The sequence below is a fragment of the Fopius arisanus genome, unplaced genomic scaffold (genome assembly GCF_000806365.1).
Source record: "Fopius arisanus strain USDA-PBARC FA_bdor unplaced genomic scaffold, ASM80636v1 scaffold00015, whole genome shotgun sequence".
Classification (NCBI taxonomy): domain Eukaryota; kingdom Metazoa; phylum Arthropoda; class Insecta; order Hymenoptera; family Braconidae; genus Fopius; species Fopius arisanus.
Genome location: NW_011887754.1, coordinates 1,571,906 through 1,593,327, shown reverse-complemented (window position 1 = coordinate 1,593,327; position 21,422 = coordinate 1,571,906). Strand labels below are relative to the sequence as shown.

Genomic DNA, 21,422 nt, shown 5'->3' with positions numbered 1-21,422 from the left:
AGACAAGAAGAAGGTTATGACACGCCGAAAGGAAAAAATGGCAATTTCCGTTTGGCACATTCAAATTTCCAAGTCAACAAAGTACAGGAAAATGAATCCTACTTACCTGTCACTACCAAAATTTCTCATAAGCATGACCTTGTATCCAAGAGCATCCCGAAGTCAGGTCAAATCACGCAGTAATTATCGCGATTTAATAATAGAAATAATTGGAATTAAGTGAGTAGTGGCAGATGGCACCGAGAGTGTTAATAGCTCCAATTACGAATAATATTGCAACAATAATTGCTTGTTTACATGGGAAATGGTAATGTTGGTGGAGTGATTCATCATCACATAATGGGATTAATCTCTAGATGATTAAAGGAAAAAGAAAATAAATTTCGTCTGATTTCTCTAAAAAATCCTGAGGGCTGAATAAATGACTAAGTAATTGTCACCATCGAGGAATTGAATGCAGGGACCATTGAATTGATAATTTCTGGTGATGTCCACCAGTTTTTCATGATGAAATCACATAAAATTTACGGTATGTGGAGGCGGGAAGCCGGTAAATAGTGATTTTCATTACAAAAACCTGTAGACTCCATATTTACGTGGTGGTGGGTCACGTGGATCATCCGTTGCCCAATGACAATCTCTCCCCCGTGTTTTCCTCTTGTCTGGCACTCACCAGAGTTGTTTACATGTTGGATGCTGTCAACAGCCACACGAATTAAATAGATTCTATCAATTGTGGTGATCCTCGTGGAGAAATTTCCACTGCTGGGTCATGAGCTCAACAATTGTGGAGGATGTGCCGGTAATTTATTTTACTGAGCTGTGATCAAGTAGAATGATGGAGACTCAAAAAGAGGATGACAATCAGGTATCTATATCCTTGAAGAAGGAGGAACTCCCATCGTCAAGCGAAAAACCAACGGATTCTAAGAATCAAACGAAAATCGTCAGGGGGACGAAGAAAATGAGGATCGACTCCACAGACTCTACCCAACCTACTGAGAAAAAAGGTTACAACAATTCATGAATATAATTAACCCCAAAGTTGGAGTAAAAAAATTATCTCAATATTCATTCATTTCAAAAATCAATGATTTTCAGGGTTCGTTCATTAATGTTGAATGAGAACAATTAATTAATTAATTAATTAATTACTTAATTATCTTTATCTGATGATCATTGTTAAAGGCTTAATTAAACTCAAAGATCTACGATATTTATTTTCAGAAATCAAAGAGGAGGACGGAGACGCGAAAATTGTGCGTTCCTTAAAACGCTCCTGCGAGTTATGGTCCCTAGAAGACAAGAACACCTTCTTCAAGGCAGTAAACGAATTTGGCAAGGACTTCGACGCCCTCCAGACGTATTTTCTCGCTCAGGGTAAAAAGAAAGGCCTCCCAGAAACGATGACGAAGAACAAGGAGCAAATTCGCCACTTTTATTACCGCACCTGGTTGAAAATCTCGAAGCACCTCAAGTTCTCTGAAGAGGTGAAGAAAGCATCACAAGAGATATATGGCCTGATAAATTACGGTGAACTCCGGAGGAAATTGCCACGAATTCACGAAAAGGTTCTGCTGAAACTCAACGAGTTGATATTCTGGGGCTCGACACAGGTTCGCCTCCGAGGAAAAACGATGAGAATCAAGACCCCTATCTGCAGGGCCCTGAGAAAACTCAATCAACTGGAGGATTGGCAGGAAGAGATAAAGCTGCCATCCAGAGTAACTGTGGAGCTTCGTCCTGGAAATAACTCTACTTGGTGGGAGGTACAGGCACACGCCATGAATCCTCGAGTGAGAACACTATTGCCAATTCAACGAAGATTGTCAACTCTCCTGGGTTTTCTCCAGCAACGCTGGAGGCCAGCCAAGTACATAGTATCCCCGAGCCTAGAGAACGAGGTCGTGGACTCGAGGGAGCCAAAACTACTGAGGGTTGCTCCTCAGGAGAGCACTAAAATCACTCTGCCAATGGTGAACCTGGGAGAGTACCTCACCAGCAATTCTGTCAGCTTCAACTCTTATGAGGGACGTCTGGGGCTTAAATCCTCGAGATTAGAGCTTCTCGGATCGGTACAGCATCTCAAAGGTGTCGGCAAAAAGTCCCTGAAGAAAAAGGACAAAAGACTCTCCAGAACGGAGGACCCAATGTCCTCAGTTGATAACAATAGTGATCTTGATGGAATTGAAAGCAATGTACATCAGGAGAAGAGCCTCTTCGCATCTCATGTTGTCAGAAATTATGGTGAGGCGACAGAGCCCAACAGGTTTCCAGGGCGGGAGACTGTGGAGAGGATTCGAGAGGGATGGACTATTGATGAAGCGAATAGCATTACTGTTGGGGATTTGTTCTTGATGTTTGGGAGGGACAGCAAGATCACTCTGGAGTACTGGTGGGACTGCCCTGGGTCCTCAGAGGGCGCCAGAGACCGAGCCAAGCAAGACGATGGACTCTCCCTCGCCCTGAGGAAGCTTTTGTCTATTGCTAAACACAATTATGGCACCAGTAAGGTCTATGAGAATGCTGGAAGCAATGAGACTGTGATATCCTCGAGAATGCCATCTGCCAAGGATTCAACCTTCAGACGACCTCTCATCCCTCAGCCCTATCATCGGATTGGAAGTCATGATGCCTTTAAGACGCAATTGGATAAATTCACGAGCCGGTTCAGCAAACGAGGGAGGACTGTCAGACAGAGGAGTCTGATTGTCCAGAGGACTCTTCCTGTTGTTGTCAGGCACGAAGAGGAGGTGATGGAGATCGATGGGGAGGGCAATGTCCCTGAGGTCTCTCAACAGGCTGAACAATTCCTATCTGCACTTGGAGAAACTTCCAAAGCAAACTCCATCATCACTAGTGCCACACAGATCCTCAAAGAGGGCGAGGGACAGTGGCTGAATAGTGAGGTCGCTGATTACTCGTTAAGCAGCTTTTTGGGGCAATTCGAATCACCTGTCAAAGGATCTCAGAGGAGCCAGGCTAGCATGGGTCTTGGGGATGGACGTCCTTCGTCTGATGTAAGTTGAATTTTTTTGTTGGAAGATGGATTTATTTTATATGAGAGTATGATGTTTTTGAAGTTGTACCCTGGGGATATACTTAGCATTTCACAACATTTTGCAATCGCCTTCGTGTTTACGAATCTGTCGTTTTTGTTGGTATTGAGGAACATAAATATTATCTCATTCGATTGCAAAAAACACGAGGTTTTCATGTTTACGTATATTGTTCGTTTTCTTGAGTAAAAATTCAACGGAATTTTTTATGGTTTCATCTAAAGCCAGTTTGTGATTTAAAATTCATTTTGTGGACGGAAGGCAAAGGCAATTTTTTTTTTATTGGAAAATTAATTCTTATTGAAATAAGCATTGCATTTCATTGAAGAAAAACTAATGTTCTTTCTGTTAAACCACTTTATGCCATTTTTTTTATCTACTTTTAGACGTATTCACCAATAAATCACAACGTTGATAGTGATGGTATGCGAATTTTGAATAATTTGTATGGCGAATGAGTAACAAACAAAATTATGAATATTCTGAATAGCATTAGTGTTGAACTGAAAATCGAAGCGAAATAAATTTGCACAGTGCTTTGCGCTTGCCACGTTGGTAACTTAGCATACATGTTATCTGCAATTTTAAAACTACGAAACGATGATAGATAGCACAATTTATGCATATGAGTCATGCTATTTTTTTTTTTTCAAAATTGGGATTGTCAAACCCTTACACGGTAGGCGCTCCACCGATTATTTATTTATTTGATAAATCATAGGATATTTATCAATTTATCTATTTATTGTGGAGTGAGAATAGTTTTCGAATTTTTCAAAAGAATTTCAGTTTGGATAATTTAGCGTGGCGACAGAAATACAGTACATATCCGTATGGAAGACCTCGTTCAAGTTCACAAATGTTTGCTTTATCGATAATTCCAGGTTGTCAGTCAAATGCAATGTCTGATGGGTGAGAGCAGTGTCGATTACATGGCGAAATTCGCCAACTTGGCCTCGCAAATAGCCTCAGACGATCAGGAGACGTGAGCCCCATGCCAAAACCCCACCGAAATGTTTCATTTTTGCGAGGAAATCCAAGCAAACAGAGTCATCAAGTCTTATCCTTGAGCGACGTTTTTCAATTTTATATAAAACTCGATTGTGACAACCCATTGTAATATATCTCATGTAATAAAGTGTAATTATGACCATCAACCAGTCAGTCCGATTATCTTTATTCACCGAGTGATAAAAAAAAAAAAAAAAAAAAACCGCAGCTCAGGTCCCATCGACGACGACTTGAGCCCCGGGCTCCGCAAATTGTGAAGAATAATTTCGCTCGAAAAATCCAAAACCGAAAACCGTCACCGATAAAGCGATGGGGACGTCCGTACCCGCAGGACCTCAAGCTTCCAGGAAAAAGAAAGAAAAAAAAATAGGAACAGGAGGGGGGGAGGGGGGGGGGAATAGCGAAATGCACTGGCTCTGCTAAAATGATTCATCACGCACGCATTAAACCAACCGATTGAAAAGGCGACACCGAGTGAACATACTGCTTCGGGGTTGTCATAACTGACACACACACGAGCATCGCATTATCAGGTGCAATTTTCCTCGTTGGCAATTAGTCCCGGTATTTATCTCGACTCACAAATTATCCGCAATCTCGATGGTTATTTCTTGTCCTGCGGACAACTTGAGAGCCTGAGAATTGCGCTGCAGGTGAGACAGTCATAACACGATGGGAAAAACAAGTGATTGAACGAGTTCAATAAATAAAGCTTGTCCACTTGAATAACAGATCTCTTATCGCAACGAATATCAAGGGCTATCGTACTATTAAAAGTGGGCAAAGGAAAATCAGCTATGGCCCTGGCTAAACATTAATTTCTACATTAAAATCAATAAAAATCATTGAAACGCATGGAAAAATCTACAAATTCCATTTAGTAGTCAATGGAAATTTCACGGCGAGATATGATAACTCACGTCTTTTTCACGTCGAAAAATTTTAAACTAGATTATAATAATAAGGCATATTTACTCGTCTTGTAATTAGGGAATACTTGGGATTCATTAACGAGAAATGAGTAACATATGTAAATCGGTAATCTCATGTTTTGGAAACATTGAATTTTTCTGCATAATAGAGCGATCTGGATGGTGTGAAAAGTGAATTAAGCAATTAACTGAATGAAAATCAATTGTAATTCCAGACTAATGGAATTATTTTATTGGTAAATTTGTTGGTAAATTTGTTGGTAAATTTGTTCATCTCGGATGAAGTTGCGGATAATGCGCATATGCGATCCACGAGGAGACCAAGATGCATGATATATGCAGTGGAATCCCTTGACCCTGAGACATTCACCCAGGAGAAACGCTTATCTCTGGGATACGAATGTTCAGAATCATGATAAATTAATTTCTCGCAAAATTTATCTCCAGTGATATGGCGCATCACGTGGTATTTGATGACGATTGCGTCACCATTTCATGTACATATTGGCCTGCGTGGGGATTGGTAACGAGGAATTGCGGGGAAATCCCTCGGGCTCATATGTCTGCGTTGACACCCACTTTAGCTTCGATATCCACATAGGTTGGTTTATTCCAAGTATGTGTTACCAGTGACGTAGAGACTGGCCTCAACGTGATCGCAATCATTCAGACGCGGTCTCATCCGCGTTTGAACCGTCACGCGCTTCGCAGTCTCTCCCATTGTTTTTTTTTTTCAATCCGCAAATTTCCAAAGTGTTCATTATTGCTATTTGAATTTTAGAGCTTCCCACCCTCCTCCGATTATCCTCTTTGCCAATTATTTTCGGGTTCTCTCCTTTTTTTTTTTCATGAACATTGCGCGAATGTTTTGCGACGGAGTGAACGACGACATGACTTCCATCGTTGATTATCATCGGAGCGATCCAATCCAGGCAAGTTTTTCCTTATTTACAATGTGTCGATTTTTTTTTAGACTTGTTCAATGCCAAGTTTTGAAATTCATGGACTTTCGGAAAATCCGGGGGCTTGCGTGGATATCACGCGTGAGGAATTATACTCTTCGATATTTTTAGCGGTATTTTGTCAATAATTATTGATCGTTAATCATTCCAGTCGTTGGAGGATTTTTCTTCTCAATCGGAGACAAGTTGTTTTATAACTTATAATCAGGTTCTGTAAATTTTCACGGTAATGCGAGGATCGTTGGAGATAATGGAGTTGATCCAAGGACAATCGAGCTGTTAATTATTTCGATGATCGATAGATCGTCGAGCTGCAGTGGTAATTGTTGTCGATTCTCGTTGGATCAATTGTATGTTTTTGTCTCGGCAGGTTGGATATGCAATTAGTTTCTTATCGAGCGTCATGTAATTACAATTTGCATCATTAAGCTCTACCGGTTTTTCCTGGAGGATAGAGCGCATATAGTAAATTCACTGAATGAAACGTCAATTCCATTGAGTGTGACTTGATCTCCATTTTCCTTATAATGAAAAATTGCTCGCAGGGATTTTTTCAAATGTCACCGCTGGACAATGATGATCCATATCCGACGATACTGGATATGGATACAACGGAGAATAAGGAGTTTCCTTACAACAAGAGAGGATGCGAGACCGCAAAAAAAAAGTTCTTTCTAGGTAATAAAAATTGGTTGAGGAAAGTCTATAAATAGAGAGGGAAAAGGAATGGGTTTATCTGGATTGCTCGTTGCGAAATCATAATTATGATTATATGATTTTAGGGGAAGAGTTTGATGAAGCTGATGGAAATGCTTGGTCCACTAAACCGATTAAAGAGTGGAGCCAGGGTGATACAATAAACTGGCTCATGTCCGCGGCTTCGCATATGGGACAGGCCTATTGCTCTATTCAACACACTCTAGCCATTCCAGGAAGAGATCTTATCACTCTGACAAAGCAGGATTTTATATTTCATGATCGAGCTTATGGAGACAAGCTCTATGAGCTTTTGCACTCCCAGAGAGTCTCCAACTTTTGTAAGTGCCATGGAATAATCCACGGAATAATTAAAATAATTAATAATAATCTATGCATGTATATATCTCCAAAGCTGAACGAAATAGCATAATTTTGAAAATATTCCTTTTTATAGAAGAGAGTGAGAGCTATGAAGGGGGCTATTTTAAAAAAATTTCCATCTCGCTTGGATTCCAAGATATTCGTTAAAATCTGAGGAATTTAAAAAGTCGACCATTTAATAATTTAATTATTTCAGCGCCACATTTTCCATCAATTCACCAGACGTCCGAGGACGAGCGCACACACACGGGATCATCGACTGTTTCCGGTACGTAAAACCAAAATGATGATAAAAGTTTAATTACGAAAGAACATTGAAATACAGACGATGCTGAATGCGACGATGTTGAATTAACGTTGAATTAATTAATTATGCTTTGACAAGAACAGTTGTTTTGCAATATTTATAGATGCAGAATCGGAAGACAGTGTGGAGGTGTCACCGAAAAGGCCGGGTCCAGGTCGACCCAAGGGGTTCAAACAGAAAAAGAATTGTGAGTTTTCCTTGATTTCATCATTTCGTCAATATCGTATGATAATTTCCGGCTGTATTTGCTCTATTTGCTCTATTTGCTCGATTTGCTCTATTGCTTATAATGTATCTCTGCAGCAACGAGTCAAGGCAAACTGTGGGAATATATTAGGGATCTTCTCAGAAATCCTGAAACCTGTCCGAGCCTCATTTGCTGGGAGGACTATTCTCAGGCTAAATTCAGGTTCGTCAGGAGTGATGAAGTGGCGAAACGCTGGGGCGCCAGAAAGGGAAATACCAAGATGACTTATGAGAAATTAAGCAGGGCCATGAGGTGATTATATCCACGTCATAATACCTTTATTTTGTCGCCCAGTGAGAAACATCGTAAATCGAGTTATCTCGTCTTGTCAATATTGGAATTATTTTGATAACGAGCCAATTATGAGTAGATGACAAACTTCTCTTGTTCTTTCATGTGTGAACCGATTTGATAAATTATTTACGTTTTTTTTCTGACGTTCATTATAAATTTTAATAGAAAAAATAGTTGATTATATGTGTTTTTTGCTTTTTTTTTATCAGGTATTATTACAAGAGCAAAATCTTCCTGCCAGTGCTGGGTCGCCGACTAGTCTACCAATTTGGGCCTAACGCCAAGGGATGGGAGACGGACAATCCCAACTTTCGTCGATGAATTCTCCAGAAGAAATGATGACGAAGATATAAAAAAAAAATGTGATTCGTGACTTAAGAATTTTTCCTCAGGAAAATACAGATTAATTTTTTGATGAAGAATCGAAAGAATACACGTATTGTCGATCGATATCGTGACACCATTTCAGATGAGTCTCTCATCTATAGTATTGACACATGGAAATTCAGAAGTTCGTTTCCATGAAGAAATGGTCTTTTTTACTTTGTATATTTCTACAGAATTTTAATTTTGAAAATAATTTCCTGTTTGATTGTTTATTTGTTGTGGTATTCCCCTCGAATTCACTAAATTCAGGCCACAATTCATGCACTTGTGAAGCTGAATACCGATTAGACAAAACACCGTATTCCAAATAATTCATATAAAATATAAATCATTCACAAAGTGTATATTGACATTGAAAAATAAATAGACCATTTGATTTTCAATTTTTCCTCCAACAATGAAATAACAAGGGTAATTGAAAAATAAGAAAAGGAGGAAAAGTGCAATTTTCCGATATTGCTAAAGACGAGGTAAGTTCACATCGGGCTTGAGATCAGAATGTTGATGTGAATTTCTCTGCAGTGAGTGGACTGAGTCATGAGGTGAGCATATCATAACGATGATCGACAAAGGATTGAGTCTCACTCTTTGGCATCGATAATAATGAATTGCCAGGGAAATCCCTCCTGCGAGAGTATTTGGGAACCCCTGATTCGCCTGTTAAAGCCCCTCACACGTTCCTCCACGAATCGGTAGCTAGTGACGTGGGGGTAGTCTTCAGCGTAATTGAGATGATTCAGAGGGGGTTTAATCCGCCTTTAAATCATCATGCGCCTCGCGGTCTCGATTACTTTTTCCTCGTTGAGTGTAAAGTGATCATTCCCTCCTACACTCTTGGCGGTTGCATTAGCATTTTTTTATTTTTCCAAATCATCAACATCCCACTCTGAGACTCTGCTCAGTTTTTTCTGACGATACAATCATCATGTTTTACGATACAACGATAGATGCAATGAGCTCCATCGATAATTGTCTCTTCAGCGATACCATGGAGGCAAGTTTTTCCTTGTTTATGATGTGGTGATTTTTAACGAGTCTTATTTCGCTAGGTCAGTGATTATCAGATCTTTCCTCGTTGACAGAAATCCCGTTAGATTCGAGTGATCTTTCAGTGGTTGTGGAGTTGAGATTATGCGTAGATCCGAGTAAAATCGCTTCATCGGTTGTTTATTCATTTACTACTTGTATTATTAATGAGCAAATAACTCCATGGAGTTTTTATCCTCTACTTAACAAGTATGTGGATAATGCAATTTCAAAATCTGGAAGTTACAAAAACGGCAAGTTTTTTTGCCAAATTCCGATTAGAGCTCTGGAAATTCTTGCGATTCTATTGAATTTGGGACATGGAAACTTTAATAAATTTTCATTTCAATAATTCTCATATAAATGCATATCAATTTTTTTCCCCTGTGAATTCTACAGCAATAATCGTCAATTTTATATCCTTCAATTTTTTCCTCAAGAAACCGCGAGTAGTGAATTCCATGAATGGCGTAGACATTCCATTCATCAAGACGCAATCAAAGAATTTTCCTCATACGACGAAAAAATTATTACAGCCATTCTATCCGATGTTACTCCATGACGATGACTTGTACAACACGATCCTTGATATGGAAATGACGAGCAGCCAGGAAATTTCTCATAAGAACGAGAGTTCAGGTGGAAAAAAGTGCTTCCTAGGTAATGCTTTTATTGGAGAAATGGAATTATGGAATTAAGGAGGAACTGCACTTCTCGCTGTTACAAATTCATAATCGATTTGTCCAGGGGATGATGCTGAGGAGACTGATGGTCATGCCTGGACCACCAAGAGGATCGACGAATGGAGCAAGGGAGATACCATAAACTGGTTATTGTCCGCTGCTTCGCATATGGGACAGCCCTATTGCTCCATTCAACAGAGCTTGGCTATTCCTGGCAGGGACCTTGTTAAACTCAAGAAGAAGGAGTTCGTTCTTCGTGATCACGATTATGGAGCGAAACTCTACAAACTTTTGCACTCACAGAGAATGCAAAACGTTTGTAAGTGCTAATTTCTACTCTCGATAGCCCTCGTCGATGAATATATTATATTAGCCACTGCTTTATTTTTTCGTAACGTACACGCAATGTATTAAAAATTATTTATTATTTGTTTTTAAGATAAATTTTTTTAAATGAATTTTATTTAGCCCGGGCAGGAATTACCAGTGCCTACATCAATAATTTCATTTTCCAGTACCGAACTTTTCATCGATTGACAGAATATCTCGAGATGATTGCAGATCCTCGGGCGGCTCTACATGTTTTTCTGGTACGTAATTTGACAATTGGCGGAACATGTCACATATATTTTATTACGTTAACAGAAACTACTGAATCTGAAGACAATCTAGACATTCCATCTAAAGGACGGACTCCAGGTCGGCCCAAAGGTTTCAAACAGAAAAATTCCCGTAAGTCTTTAATTGGGTAATTGTCATTGAACATTCTTTTTCTATTCATGAAAAACTTTAAGTCGTTTTACGTTTCTATCGTTTGAATAAATACTGGGGAAGTAACACGTGAGCAAAATTACATAATTTTTGGATGAATTTTTTCTTTTAACGCGTGCAATGAGACGTAAATAAAATGTTGGCAGCTCAAAATTTGGGAAAATTGTGGGAGTACATTAGGGACCTCCTGCAGAATCCAGAAACATGTCCTAACCTTATTCGCTGGGAGGATTATTCCCAGGCGAAGTTTAAATTCGTCAGGAGTGAAGAAGTGGCTAGACGGTGGGGCGCGAGGAATGGAAATACTACAATGACTTATGAAAAATTCAGTCGAGCCATGAGGTACATATTTTTCTATTTCCATTGTTAAAAAAAAATGAATAGAAGGGGATAAATTTGAAGTTCAGGAACTCTGAGTTCTCCAAATTTTTTTTTACAGATATCACTACGACAATCAAATCTTTCAATCAGTCAAGAATGAAAAATTAGTGTACAAATTTGGTCCCAACGCAAAAGGATGGCAAACCGACAATCCGAATTTCCTCCGTCAATCATCATAAAAGAAAATCCTCAAGCGATATAAAAAAAAACTCAGGTACCTTAATGTCAGTCATCCCGTGAAATATTTCATCAACTTGTAAAAGAAATTTTATTCGAATAAAATCTACATTATTTCTCGAAAATTGATTACAGGAAGTCGTGAATGGGAGGAAATGTGCAATCGCTCTCTCACTGTTTACAATCTCTCTACTTGTAACACTTTATCATTGTGGCAATGTTCATTGTCAATTTCGCGACATCTATAATATCACAGGAGGTAGTACAGCGTATTCGCTAAAAACCTTAACATTATTGACTATTGTATTCGTGCGGCAATGCATTACAGTTAAGAAGCTCAATGTTTATTATTTATTTCAAACCATTTGGCGAACTTGATGTTTCAAAAGTCTGGAATCTAGCGGATTATCATTATTCAATTAATTTATTTGGTCGGAAGAATGGAATTTTTATTTTAATTTGAGACCACTAATCCTATTATTTCGTATGCATACTTTACCACTCTATAAAAGCTGAAGAATGATCCAAACTTAATAAATGCATTCATATAAAATAAAGAAATCACCTTTTGCCTCGTTCAATTATCGATGGCATCGAATCTATACATTTTAACGAAAATAATGTACCATTTCCAGAAAAAAATAAATGGTCGCTTTGAATTCATTCCCTATCCAATAAGATTGTGCGGCATGCATTTTATGTACTAGGATTTCAGCAGTGAAATTGTAAAGTGAAATAAAGTAAAATAAAATCTCAGTGAAATTTCACAAATTCCACTAATTTCACTTTACCACTTGACTATTGATTTAAAACGATGATTATCATCAATATTGTATGCAAGAAAATTGCAATTCCTGGTAATTGGTAGAATTTGTTTTCCAACTGCTAAAAGGCACATGAATCATCAATGATTATTCAAAAACTCGGGGAAATTGATCAACTCTTAATATACCCGACTATTCGAGTTAAAGCTCTAATCTCAATCTCCAAAAACTTCCGAAAAAACTTCAGAAAATTCATCAATTGAGTCAAACGACAATTGTCAAATGGAGAAAAGTCTCTAGCGAACAAGACTAATTTAAATTTTGATGAATGAGAGAAAGTAACGTTTTTTTTTTTCGTTGTAGCTAGATTGAAAATTGGAAAAATTCATTTCATTAAATGAGTTTGTAGTTTTGGCAGTTGGTCTAGTCGAGATAATATACTTGTCGAAAATCTCGAACGTGGAGGGTGACGATTAAGGCCCGGATATCCTTGGGATGTCGTCCGCAGATTATTTTCCCCGTTATTGTTTCCCCTGAAACAATCCATTTGAATTCAATTATCAAGTTCTGACTACTTATCTTTCAAAAAAAAAAAAAAGAAAAAAAAATAGAATAATTTACCTTCTGTAATACTAATAGGCTCACTAAGTGAAAAAACAGTTTGTTTCCAGTGAGTGGCTTGTGTCTGCGGCCCAGTGCTGAACGAAACGGGATTATCAAGATCGAAAAATACATCGAAATAGCCAACGATAGCAGTGAGCGAGCCAGTTTTCTTAACAATCAGCTCAAACTCAGTTGTAAAGTCCATGCACGAGGTGTCAACAGTGAATAAATCAAAATTTCTGATAATAGAGACACTAGTGACAATGTCCTTGGCACTGCAGACCTCGATGCTAGGTTCCTTGACGACCTTTTCCTTCATACAACTCATCTTAAAGCCATAAACGTTGGACCAATAGTCGACGAGATCGACGTACCTTTTGGTATCCCCACTGCCCACTAGAGTTAATGTGCACCGATTGGGTAGTAATTTACCTCCAGGTTTAAGATAGTGGTCCCTGGCGTAGATGACAGTATCTAGCATGCCCTCAAACAGAAGAAAATATCCCATCCATTCGGACACAATTGCATCAACCTTCTCAACCCCCAGGTCGATGTCTTCGAGTCTTCCTTTCTTCAATTCAATCACATCATTTAGATTGTTCTCCCTCACGATATCCATTGCGTGATAAATAACGTCAGACTGGTCGACACTGAGGACTTTCTTACAACCAGACTTTGCTGCAAACATCGAGAGTATCCCTGTGCCACAGCCCACGTCCAGCATCGTGCATTCCCTGAAGACGTGGGAGTTGGTTAGGAGAGCGTCTCTATAGCTCTCAGTCCTTACGGTATCAGTCAACATCTCATGATGAATAGCAAAGTGACTGTAGGTGTTGAAGTACCCTTCGTCGTCGACGGCACCCACGTTCTTAACACACCTCTTCGATGGCTTCTCTGTCTCCTCATCAAACACTATCCGCTGCACTTTTCTCTGCATCTCGTCGATCTGCTGTTTTGCCAGGTAACAAGCTGTCTCCCTCTGCTCCAGCTGTGCCTTCAACGACTGAATAGTCCTCTGTAGCTCGGCAAAATGCGTCTCAGACAATGTAACACATCCATTCTCACAATTAACTGGGAACGATGTGACTTTTGTATCTTCTGGAGATCCCTGATCTAACTCTTCAATATCCAGCATGAGCCAGGGATCGTCCTGAAGGACTGGCATGAGGTATTCATCAGCATCCCAGGGTTTTCCACCTGCAGCGAGTTCCTCAGGGGATGACCTGTGCTTCCTCACATAATTCACGAATTTTCTGTACGTGTAATCGTCTAATTGACGATCTCTCACGAATTTTCCGAGATCCAGCCCATGGAAAATGCTCATGTGCTTGAGCCCCTCGCAATATCCTCGAAACTCTTTCTCGCAGAATAGACAGCTGATTCTGCAACTGTCATCATCAATCTCATCCCAGTCTTCTCCGCTCTCTCCGTCACTGCACACCAAATCCATGTCGTGACTTGACACCAAGTCTGGCACTGTCAATCAATACTCAATTATTTATCGCGACGTTCCATCGAGTTTTTTTTAAAGGGTCACTCACCATTGTCTGTCATCTTGATAAACGATTGTTGATTACTTGGGGGATTTTTTTGGAAAAGTGAGGATTCAGAAGTTTTTTGAAGAGGTTAAACCGCCTTTGAGAGCCGCTTCACACGCGTGTTTTCGCACGTGTGTCTTTTTTTACGCGAGTCGGCTGACGGGGCAGACACCCCCATTGCGTGTGGCGCCCTCCCTCCCTTGGGGTGCAGTAGTACAATGCCGCTGGGGTCACTCAAACCCCAAGAACTGAACTTCTACTTTAGTCCATCCTCTTTGGTCTGCAGCATCCACATGTTTTTGAAAATCCTAAACTGATGTTTGAAATATTGTTTGAAGAGTTGATCCATTGTTGAGTCCTGCCGACTAACATTTACAGCTGTTTGTAGAATTAATTCCTTCTGAAAGATGCTGAGACCCCTTGGGACATTTTCTTTATCGCAATATACGTTGGAATTACTCGCTAAAAATGGATTTAACTACTTGGAGGACGTCCTTAAAGCTCCAGGTATTTTTGAGGGAGTTCTAAGGATTATTTAGATGTATGTGGAGAGAATGTTTTGACAGTGAAATAATTGTTGTTGCAGAAGCTGCTAGGAGATTCGTGGATGTCGATGAATTAATTAAGGCTTCGACACCTATACATGCTGTCTCAGCACTCGATCAGTGGCAGGTGCATCAATTGAAATGAGCATAATCAATGAACAATTTTTATTTATATGATTTATTATTATTCTTAGGCGGAATTGCTCTGTCACCGGGTCACAACATTCAGCAAAGCATTGGATTCACTCTTGGAGGGTGGAGTTCCCTGTGGGAGTATTACAGAGCTTTGTGGTGCACCGGGGTCAGGAAAGACACAGATTTGGTAGTGTTTCTACGTTATTAGTAATAATTAAACATTTATCTCTTAGGTTTATAATAAGGAGGTAAATACATCGATTGACAGACATAAATTTCATTGGCTTCTTGTAAAAAAAAAAGTAACAAAATACTATTAGTCTCTTTCAGTCCTCAAAGGGAAATTCTTGAAAAATATTATTTCATAGAAATAATCAGAATTTAAGTAGCAAAAAATAGACAATGTTGGCCCCAACTTCTTTTCAAGTATAAAACAATTTCATAAAAAAAAATCTGATGAATTCGATTGACAATTCACAGCAGAAGCAAAATGAAATCACCATTTTTTCATTTTACTCCACTACTTAATCTCCAGCAGCCACTCCTATCTAACTAATCAACACACAAAAGCCCATAAAATCATAATTCCAGCTTCCAGCTATGCTTAACAACTCAACTACCCCAAATGGAAGGAGGTCTAGACGGCCCAGTGCTCTTTATCGACAGCAGGCGTGGTTTCTCCCCTCGTCGTCTCCAGGGTGAGTCAATCACACATCATATCCTCCCTGAGTGTGAGGCCCCGCATACATTCCGTCATTTCCTTCCCCGTAAATGCCATTATAAATTGATTCTGGTAGTAAAACTCGTCGTTCTCAAAGTCCCTGTAGTGCCTGAGGCTCCCAAACGGATTTTTTTCCATCATAACACCCACAAAATGCCGAGAACCCTTGAGAATCCTCTCGTAGTCCCTCTGGGCCTCCTCCAGGGTATACGAGGTCACAACAAGAGGAGAGCCCAACTTGCCCAGAGTTTTGACGGTTGGAGCCCAGGTATCCCTCTCAGAGTCGGCCTCCAGGCACTCATGAATTCCAATATTGTACCCAACAACAATATCAGGGATGCGGAAGCCCGTCTCCTCAAAGAATTCATGATAAAGCTTTGATATTATGTGCACATCGAGTTTGACGTCGCTCTTTTTACACTGGGAGCATAAATAAGGTGTCATTGAGGGTACATCGATGCCCTTGAGGTCAGGGCCAACGAACACCAGCAACAGCTCCTTGATATTCGGCCTGAAATGGCGAACAATCTCGAAGGCACTGGGGTCCTCCAGATCTATAGCACTTGCTCCCACCACGTGGATCACTAGTACATCCCCAACACTGTACCTCAATCTCTCAATTCCGTATAAAAGACTCAGCGGTCTGGTAAATACCTCGGAGCTCGCTGACCTCTGGACGTTGTGAGGGAAATGGGCAATGTTTGGCCCACAATTTTTGAGGAATTGGTTCATATCCTCAGGGAGTTTCGACGAGCTGTGATCCTCAGGAATACCTGGAATTTCTCTCCTCAGCAGAAGGGCGAAAAACACATCAGATGCAGCACACTCTGTCAACTTTCTGCATCTCACTGCATGCTCCTCCTGGGATTGTAGGTGACGAGAGCAGAAACTGGTACCAGGACAGACCTTGCAGTCTGTCAGACGCTCAGGGTCTGTCTCGAAACAGGAGAGACAGCGCTTCGGGAATTTGAGGACCTCTTCTTCCTGCTTATTGAGCTTTCTACCGAGTTTTAATTGGATTATCAGCATTAGGTTGGTCTTCATGAGGGCCCAGGATGCCTGGGAATCTCCCTCGCTTATGAATACCGACGGGGATGAGCCCCGCAACTCCGTTAATACCTCGCACAGCGCCTTGTGCCTTTCTACACCAATTTTCAAGTCCTTGTCACAAAAACCCACTGCTCGACAGCTTTTGCACATCGTCAGGGGGTAACTGTCACCCCAATTTCCACACTCGTAGCAGGCGTTTGAATAGAACGAGTTCCATTCCATTTTCGAAGCTCACTGACAACTCAGGGACACCTGATGGGGCTTTAAAATAATTCGTGGTGTGAGGGGTGGTAGATTAACGAGGATTCGATGAATTTTTCAATGGTGATTTAATGATTTTCAGGTGGCCACTGGCGGGCCAGCTACAACGAGGACACGATGAATTTGTAAACAATGGGCTCTAACCTATTTCTAAAATTAAAAACTTGACAGTTAACCTAAAAAATTCATGTGCGTGGAGAAACATTTTTTCAAACACCCTCAAATGGAATGGAACTCGTTCTATTCGAATCAATATTCAAAATAGTCAAAATAAGCATTATAAGCGTTCTCTAACTTTAAATTGATATATCACGTGAAATTAACGGCTCAATTTTTTATTGATGCAATTTCATGTAATGAAACCGTAAAAAAGTGATAGAAACATTAAATCGATGGTGAAATATTTTTCAAAAACTTAAAAATCGATAACATCGATTGAAAATGGGAATTCGAGGGCTAACAACGTACATAGCCAACCGTTCTGACTATTTTTTAGAATGCCACGAGCTCCAGAACTGCTACTTGGTGATAGACGGCTGGAGCTTGAGCTCTCAGATTTACTGTAAATTATCGAAAGCCAATTGCGCTTTCGGTGGTGATTATGATCACTTCTCCTACAGCATCACTCAATTTTTTGAGGACCTTCTACGCTGCCAGGTGACACCCATTGTCCTCCTGGATGGTGGCTGGGAGAACAAGAAAAAAAAGACAGTTTTCAAACGAGCACGCGACAGGCTCCTCACCGCCTCGAAATTCACACCTACAACTCAGTGCAGATTGAGGTACTTCCCCCTCATGCAAACCGATGTCTTCAGGGATGTCCTCGTCACCTTGGGGATTAAATTTGCAATGTGTCCTTTCGAGGCTGACGACTGTATCGCAGCTGTTGGAAAGATCCTAGGGGCTCCAATTCTCAGTTATGATTCGGATTTCTACATTTATGGAGTCGAGTACATTCCCTTTACGACTCTGAGCTCCTCGATCATCAAGAATAAATCAGGATACGCAAAGAAGTGTAAGATTTATCGAGTGCAGAAGCTCTTGGATAAATTCAGGGGGCTTGATGTCAGTGTTCTCCCCCTTGCATCCATTCTCCTGGGAAATGACTACATCAACAGGAGCATTTTCAAGGACTTTTTTAGCAGGATGAAACTCAAGAAGAGTAAAACTCAGAACGGACAGCAGAAGAGAATAGGGACAACACTCAATTGGCTGAGGAATTATTCTCTGAACTCTGCGGTTGCTGCTGTCTTGAGGAAAGTGAGGTACGACAAGCGGAAGAGCATCCTCACCGCGATGGAGCTCATCATCAATAGTTATTCAATATTGACGCCGTACATGATGCAGCCCCTCGGTCTCACCGACAATTCTGCCATCGAGAAAATCAGAATGACACCTTTCCAGTTCCAAGGGGATCTCGATAAACTGGACGAAGTGTTAGACAAAATTCAGGCTGAAGGGACCATCCAAGAGGACAACGAGGAGAACGACGACAACGACGAGAACAACGACGAGAACAACGACGAGAACAACGACGAGGAAACTGGAGAGACTGATGAAGAAGTTGACAAAGAGATTGACGATGAGAATGAAAATGAACCGAAATTCTCCACCGCTGAAAAATTCGCATCGTCAGTTCCCGAATGGTTCATCAAGAGCCACTTGGCTGGAGATTTCCCCACGTATTTCATCAACATGCTGACACACAATCTCTACATTCTCGTTCCACAGATCGAAGACTTCGGTAAAATCTCCTCTCACGAGATCAGCATCCCCATAATCACGAGGATCTTTAGTTTGCTATCGTCCTCCAGGGGCGAGGATAGTGTTCTTCAGTTGGTCATCCGAGAAGGAAATCAATTCGCTAGACGTTTTATCACCGTGGCGAGGTCTCCAGTATCTTTCGAACATCTGAGGGAGATTCCATCCGGTGAAAGAAAAAAAATCATCGACGAAGTTTTGGGAATGTCTGGGGAGGAGTTGGAGGAGTTGGAGGAGTGCCCAGAGCAGTGGAGGCTGTACCTGGGGACGATGATCTTTTGGATGAGGCGAGAAGTTCCTCCTGAGAAAAACAACATTCACCTCAATTGTTTAGTTATTTCCATGTTGTTTAGTATTATCGATGAGAAGATCGGGTTCAGGAGATCGAAGAAGACATTTGAAAGGAAATTCTCAAAGGAAATGGAGAGAATTGCGATGGAGAGAAAGCAGAGAAGAATTTTGGCAGAGGATTGTTGCTTGGGGGAGGCCATTGAGTCTGTCGAGAAGGACGATTGCATCGTGGCTGCCGCGTTCTTTATCGATTATTTCCAGATGGACGAGAAACTCAAGGTTTTATCCCGGAAATTTTGCATTGACGTTGTCCACCCCTTCGTCCAGTTCCAGAGTTGTCTCAGACACTCGATGCACCTCAATGCTCTTCTCGGACATCCGTATCATCATACGCGTCCTGGGGAGCTGCTTAATGGTACTCTGTTGTACAATTTATTTGTCAGTCTTTCGAAAAGAAAAGACCCGCTGGTCTACCTCCAGGGGAGGCTAGCCAACGCTCCAGGGCTCCTCAGGATTTTTCAATCGATCTATCGAATCGTTCAGAATTGCCTCGGTGATATCAAACAGCACATGAACGGGCCCAAAAGGAGGCGGAATAAGACTCATAGAAGAAAAAAGAGGGAAACAGTGAAAGACCAATTCTTGACTGCTGAGAGTGGCTCTGAAAAGACTTCCGAGTTTTATGATCCTAAAAACTCTTTCGCTCTTCTTAATACGGCTTCAGGACTTCAGGGATGTTTGTAATAATTACTAGAGTTCATTTGGTATTTGTGTAGCGAATAAAATATATATTGTGCGGATATAGAATGTTCTTATTTTTCATTGTCTTCTTTAGAGCTGATTGTAGGGTATCACAAGGATTTTCCCGACGCTGGGACGAGGAATTTTCTACGAGGTGTTACTGTTGTCACTATTCGCACAGCGCAAGATTTGTTTTCGATTATTGAGGGGATTCGGGAATATCTGAAAAGTGATAATCTCCTGAGGGTTGTGATAATTGATAGTCTCTCTCTGCCTGTGTTGTGCTCGATAGAGAATAGTTTTGTTAGGTATAAATTCTACTGCAAAGTATTTGAAGAACTCCAGAAACTCGCCTCGGAGTACAATATTGCGGTAATGTTATTTTTAATGGTAAATTAAATGAAATTGTCAAGTTCTTTGATAAAAATTTTCAACGAAGGATTACTCTGGAATTCAGATAGTGATTGTTAATGAGTTGGTCACTCAAGTTGATGCCAAAAAGAATATCGGATTTGTCAGTGGTGGAGGACAGACTGTTGCTAATCGGTGTCAGAGGAGACTACTGCTGGCTCGTTTGAATGACATCGTCTTCGCAGCGAAAATCCTCAAGTCACCGGTTTTTCCACAGAGAGCGAGAACTTTCCGGGTAAAGAAATTCTCCGTTGCATAAATAAATTATCTGAGTTCTCTAATCATTACAACTGCTCTTGAATATTTTATTGTTATTAACAGGTGACTGCGGATGGAATCAGGAAATGAGTCCTACTGAGAGAGCAAGAGGACGGATAAAAGTTGTTGAACTGTCTCCAAAATTCAATAAGAATTAGTTAATCAAGATTTCAGGAGCGAATGCACTTGAAAATGGGAATTTTGAAAATCCCGGTCGCTTTAGGGTTTAGCGGTCGTAGCAGCGCTAGTTTTATCTATAATATAATGCATTGGATTGAAGCGAAAAAAAATAGTTTTTTTGACCTCTCAAAGTATATTTCCCGGCGCAATGATTCGTGTGATCGCTGAAACCATAGCGCACAGTGAAAACCGCCTTCAGAAAACGAGGCCCACGGTTTTTTTCAAGTCAATTATTTTTTTCCCCTCAATGTGAAAAATACTTTATATAATGCTAATATTATTGAACAACTAGGATTACGTGTCTTTTAGTAAAATAAAATTGATTTTTTTTATTTGTGTCACACCAAAGAGGATTGACTAAAGTAGAGGCTCAGTTCTGGGGGTTTGAGTGACCCCACCGGCATCGTAGTACTGCACCCCAAGAGAGGGAGGGCGCTCCACGCAATGCTGGGGTGTCCATTAACACGACGGGGTGAATTTTATTTTCTGCTGTACGAATGCTGTTTGTTTTTCATTTGTTTAACTGAAATTTAGCCGACTGTTGATCGTGCGGAAAGGGGAAACCACATCTTGTGGAATTTCAATGGAAAAAATTATTCAATGTATTGAATATATACCACTAATGAAATTATATTTTCAGAATGAGCGCGTTGTCTTAATGGTAACGTGCTTGCCTACCACGCCGACGGCCAGGGTTCGATCCCGCCGTTGTTCATTTTTTTTTTCTTTAAATAATTTCAATTTTAACTTTTTTTAATTGGCTAATCAATCTAAATATTGTTTAAACACTGAATTTTTGAAAAGCGGAAAGATATTCTGTGAAATAAAAAATTTCAACATTTTTGA

The 21,422-nt window shown here is 40.4% G+C and overlaps 7 protein-coding genes across 11 annotated transcripts; 5 read left to right on the top strand and 2 right to left on the bottom strand.

Moving 5' to 3' along the window:
- The first annotated feature begins 132 nt into the window (after positions 1-132).
- crm (cramped chromatin regulator) lies at positions 133-4,216 on the top strand. Its single transcript, XM_011299950.1, has 3 exons — positions 133-1,010; positions 1,228-3,020; positions 3,944-4,216. Exons 1-3 carry the CDS (start codon positions 836-838, stop codon positions 4,046-4,048), a joined length of 2,073 nt encoding a protein of 690 aa, XP_011298252.1. The 5' UTR covers positions 133-835; the 3' UTR covers positions 4,049-4,216.
- Positions 4,217-5,621: 1,405 nt separating this feature from the next.
- Positions 5,622-8,653, top strand: LOC105263625 (ETS-related transcription factor Elf-5). The gene is made up of 7 exons (XM_011299949.1): positions 5,622-5,934; positions 6,510-6,642; positions 6,747-7,001; positions 7,241-7,312; positions 7,455-7,538; positions 7,655-7,850; positions 8,102-8,653. Exons 1-7 carry the CDS (start codon positions 5,851-5,853, stop codon positions 8,211-8,213), a joined length of 936 nt encoding a protein of 311 aa, XP_011298251.1. The 5' UTR covers positions 5,622-5,850; the 3' UTR covers positions 8,214-8,653.
- Positions 8,654-9,076: 423 nt separating this feature from the next.
- LOC105263620 (ETS homologous factor) lies at positions 9,077-12,079 on the top strand. Of its 5 annotated transcripts, none has more exons than XM_011299939.1 (8): positions 9,077-9,273; positions 9,842-9,965; positions 10,053-10,307; positions 10,504-10,578; positions 10,634-10,720; positions 10,906-11,101; positions 11,199-11,354; positions 11,453-12,079. In XM_011299939.1, exons 1-7 carry the CDS (start codon positions 9,205-9,207, stop codon positions 11,317-11,319), a joined length of 927 nt encoding a protein of 308 aa, XP_011298241.1. In that variant the 5' UTR covers positions 9,077-9,204; the 3' UTR covers positions 11,320-11,354; positions 11,453-12,079. The 5 variants fall into 5 exon arrangements, with proteins under 5 accessions (XP_011298241.1, XP_011298244.1, XP_011298242.1 ...); XM_011299942.1 differs by having other exon boundaries at positions 9,264-9,328; XM_011299940.1 differs by lacking the exon at positions 9,077-9,273 and adding an exon at positions 9,353-9,559.
- An 89-nt stretch (positions 12,080-12,168) lies between these two features.
- Art3 (arginine methyltransferase 3) lies at positions 12,169-14,364 on the bottom strand. Its single transcript, XM_011299943.1, has 3 exons — positions 14,226-14,364; positions 12,703-14,160; positions 12,169-12,614 (listed from the first exon to the last, which is right to left on the bottom strand). The coding sequence occupies exons 1-3, from the start codon at positions 14,236-14,238 to the stop codon at positions 12,505-12,507; spliced, it is 1,581 nt and encodes a 526-aa protein (XP_011298245.1). The 5' UTR covers positions 14,239-14,364; the 3' UTR covers positions 12,169-12,504.
- A 95-nt stretch (positions 14,365-14,459) lies between these two features.
- LOC105263624 (DNA repair protein RAD51 homolog 3) lies at positions 14,460-20,878 on the top strand. Its single transcript, XM_011299946.1, has 7 exons — positions 14,460-14,729; positions 14,809-14,894; positions 14,962-15,089; positions 15,494-15,600; positions 19,822-20,099; positions 20,185-20,373; positions 20,460-20,878. Exons 1-7 carry the CDS (start codon positions 14,630-14,632, stop codon positions 20,484-20,486), a joined length of 915 nt encoding a protein of 304 aa, XP_011298248.1. The 5' UTR covers positions 14,460-14,629; the 3' UTR covers positions 20,487-20,878.
- Positions 15,520-16,915, bottom strand: LOC105263622 (uncharacterized). Its single transcript, XM_011299944.1, has one exon. It carries the CDS (start codon positions 16,893-16,895, stop codon positions 15,606-15,608), a length of 1,290 nt encoding a protein of 429 aa, XP_011298246.1. The 5' UTR covers positions 16,896-16,915; the 3' UTR covers positions 15,520-15,605.
- Positions 17,357-19,775, top strand: ast (protein asteroid). Its single transcript, XM_011299945.1, has one exon. The coding sequence runs from the start codon at positions 17,376-17,378 to the stop codon at positions 19,728-19,730; it is 2,355 nt and encodes a 784-aa protein (XP_011298247.1). The 5' UTR covers positions 17,357-17,375; the 3' UTR covers positions 19,731-19,775.
- Positions 20,879-21,422: the final 544 nt, after the last annotated feature.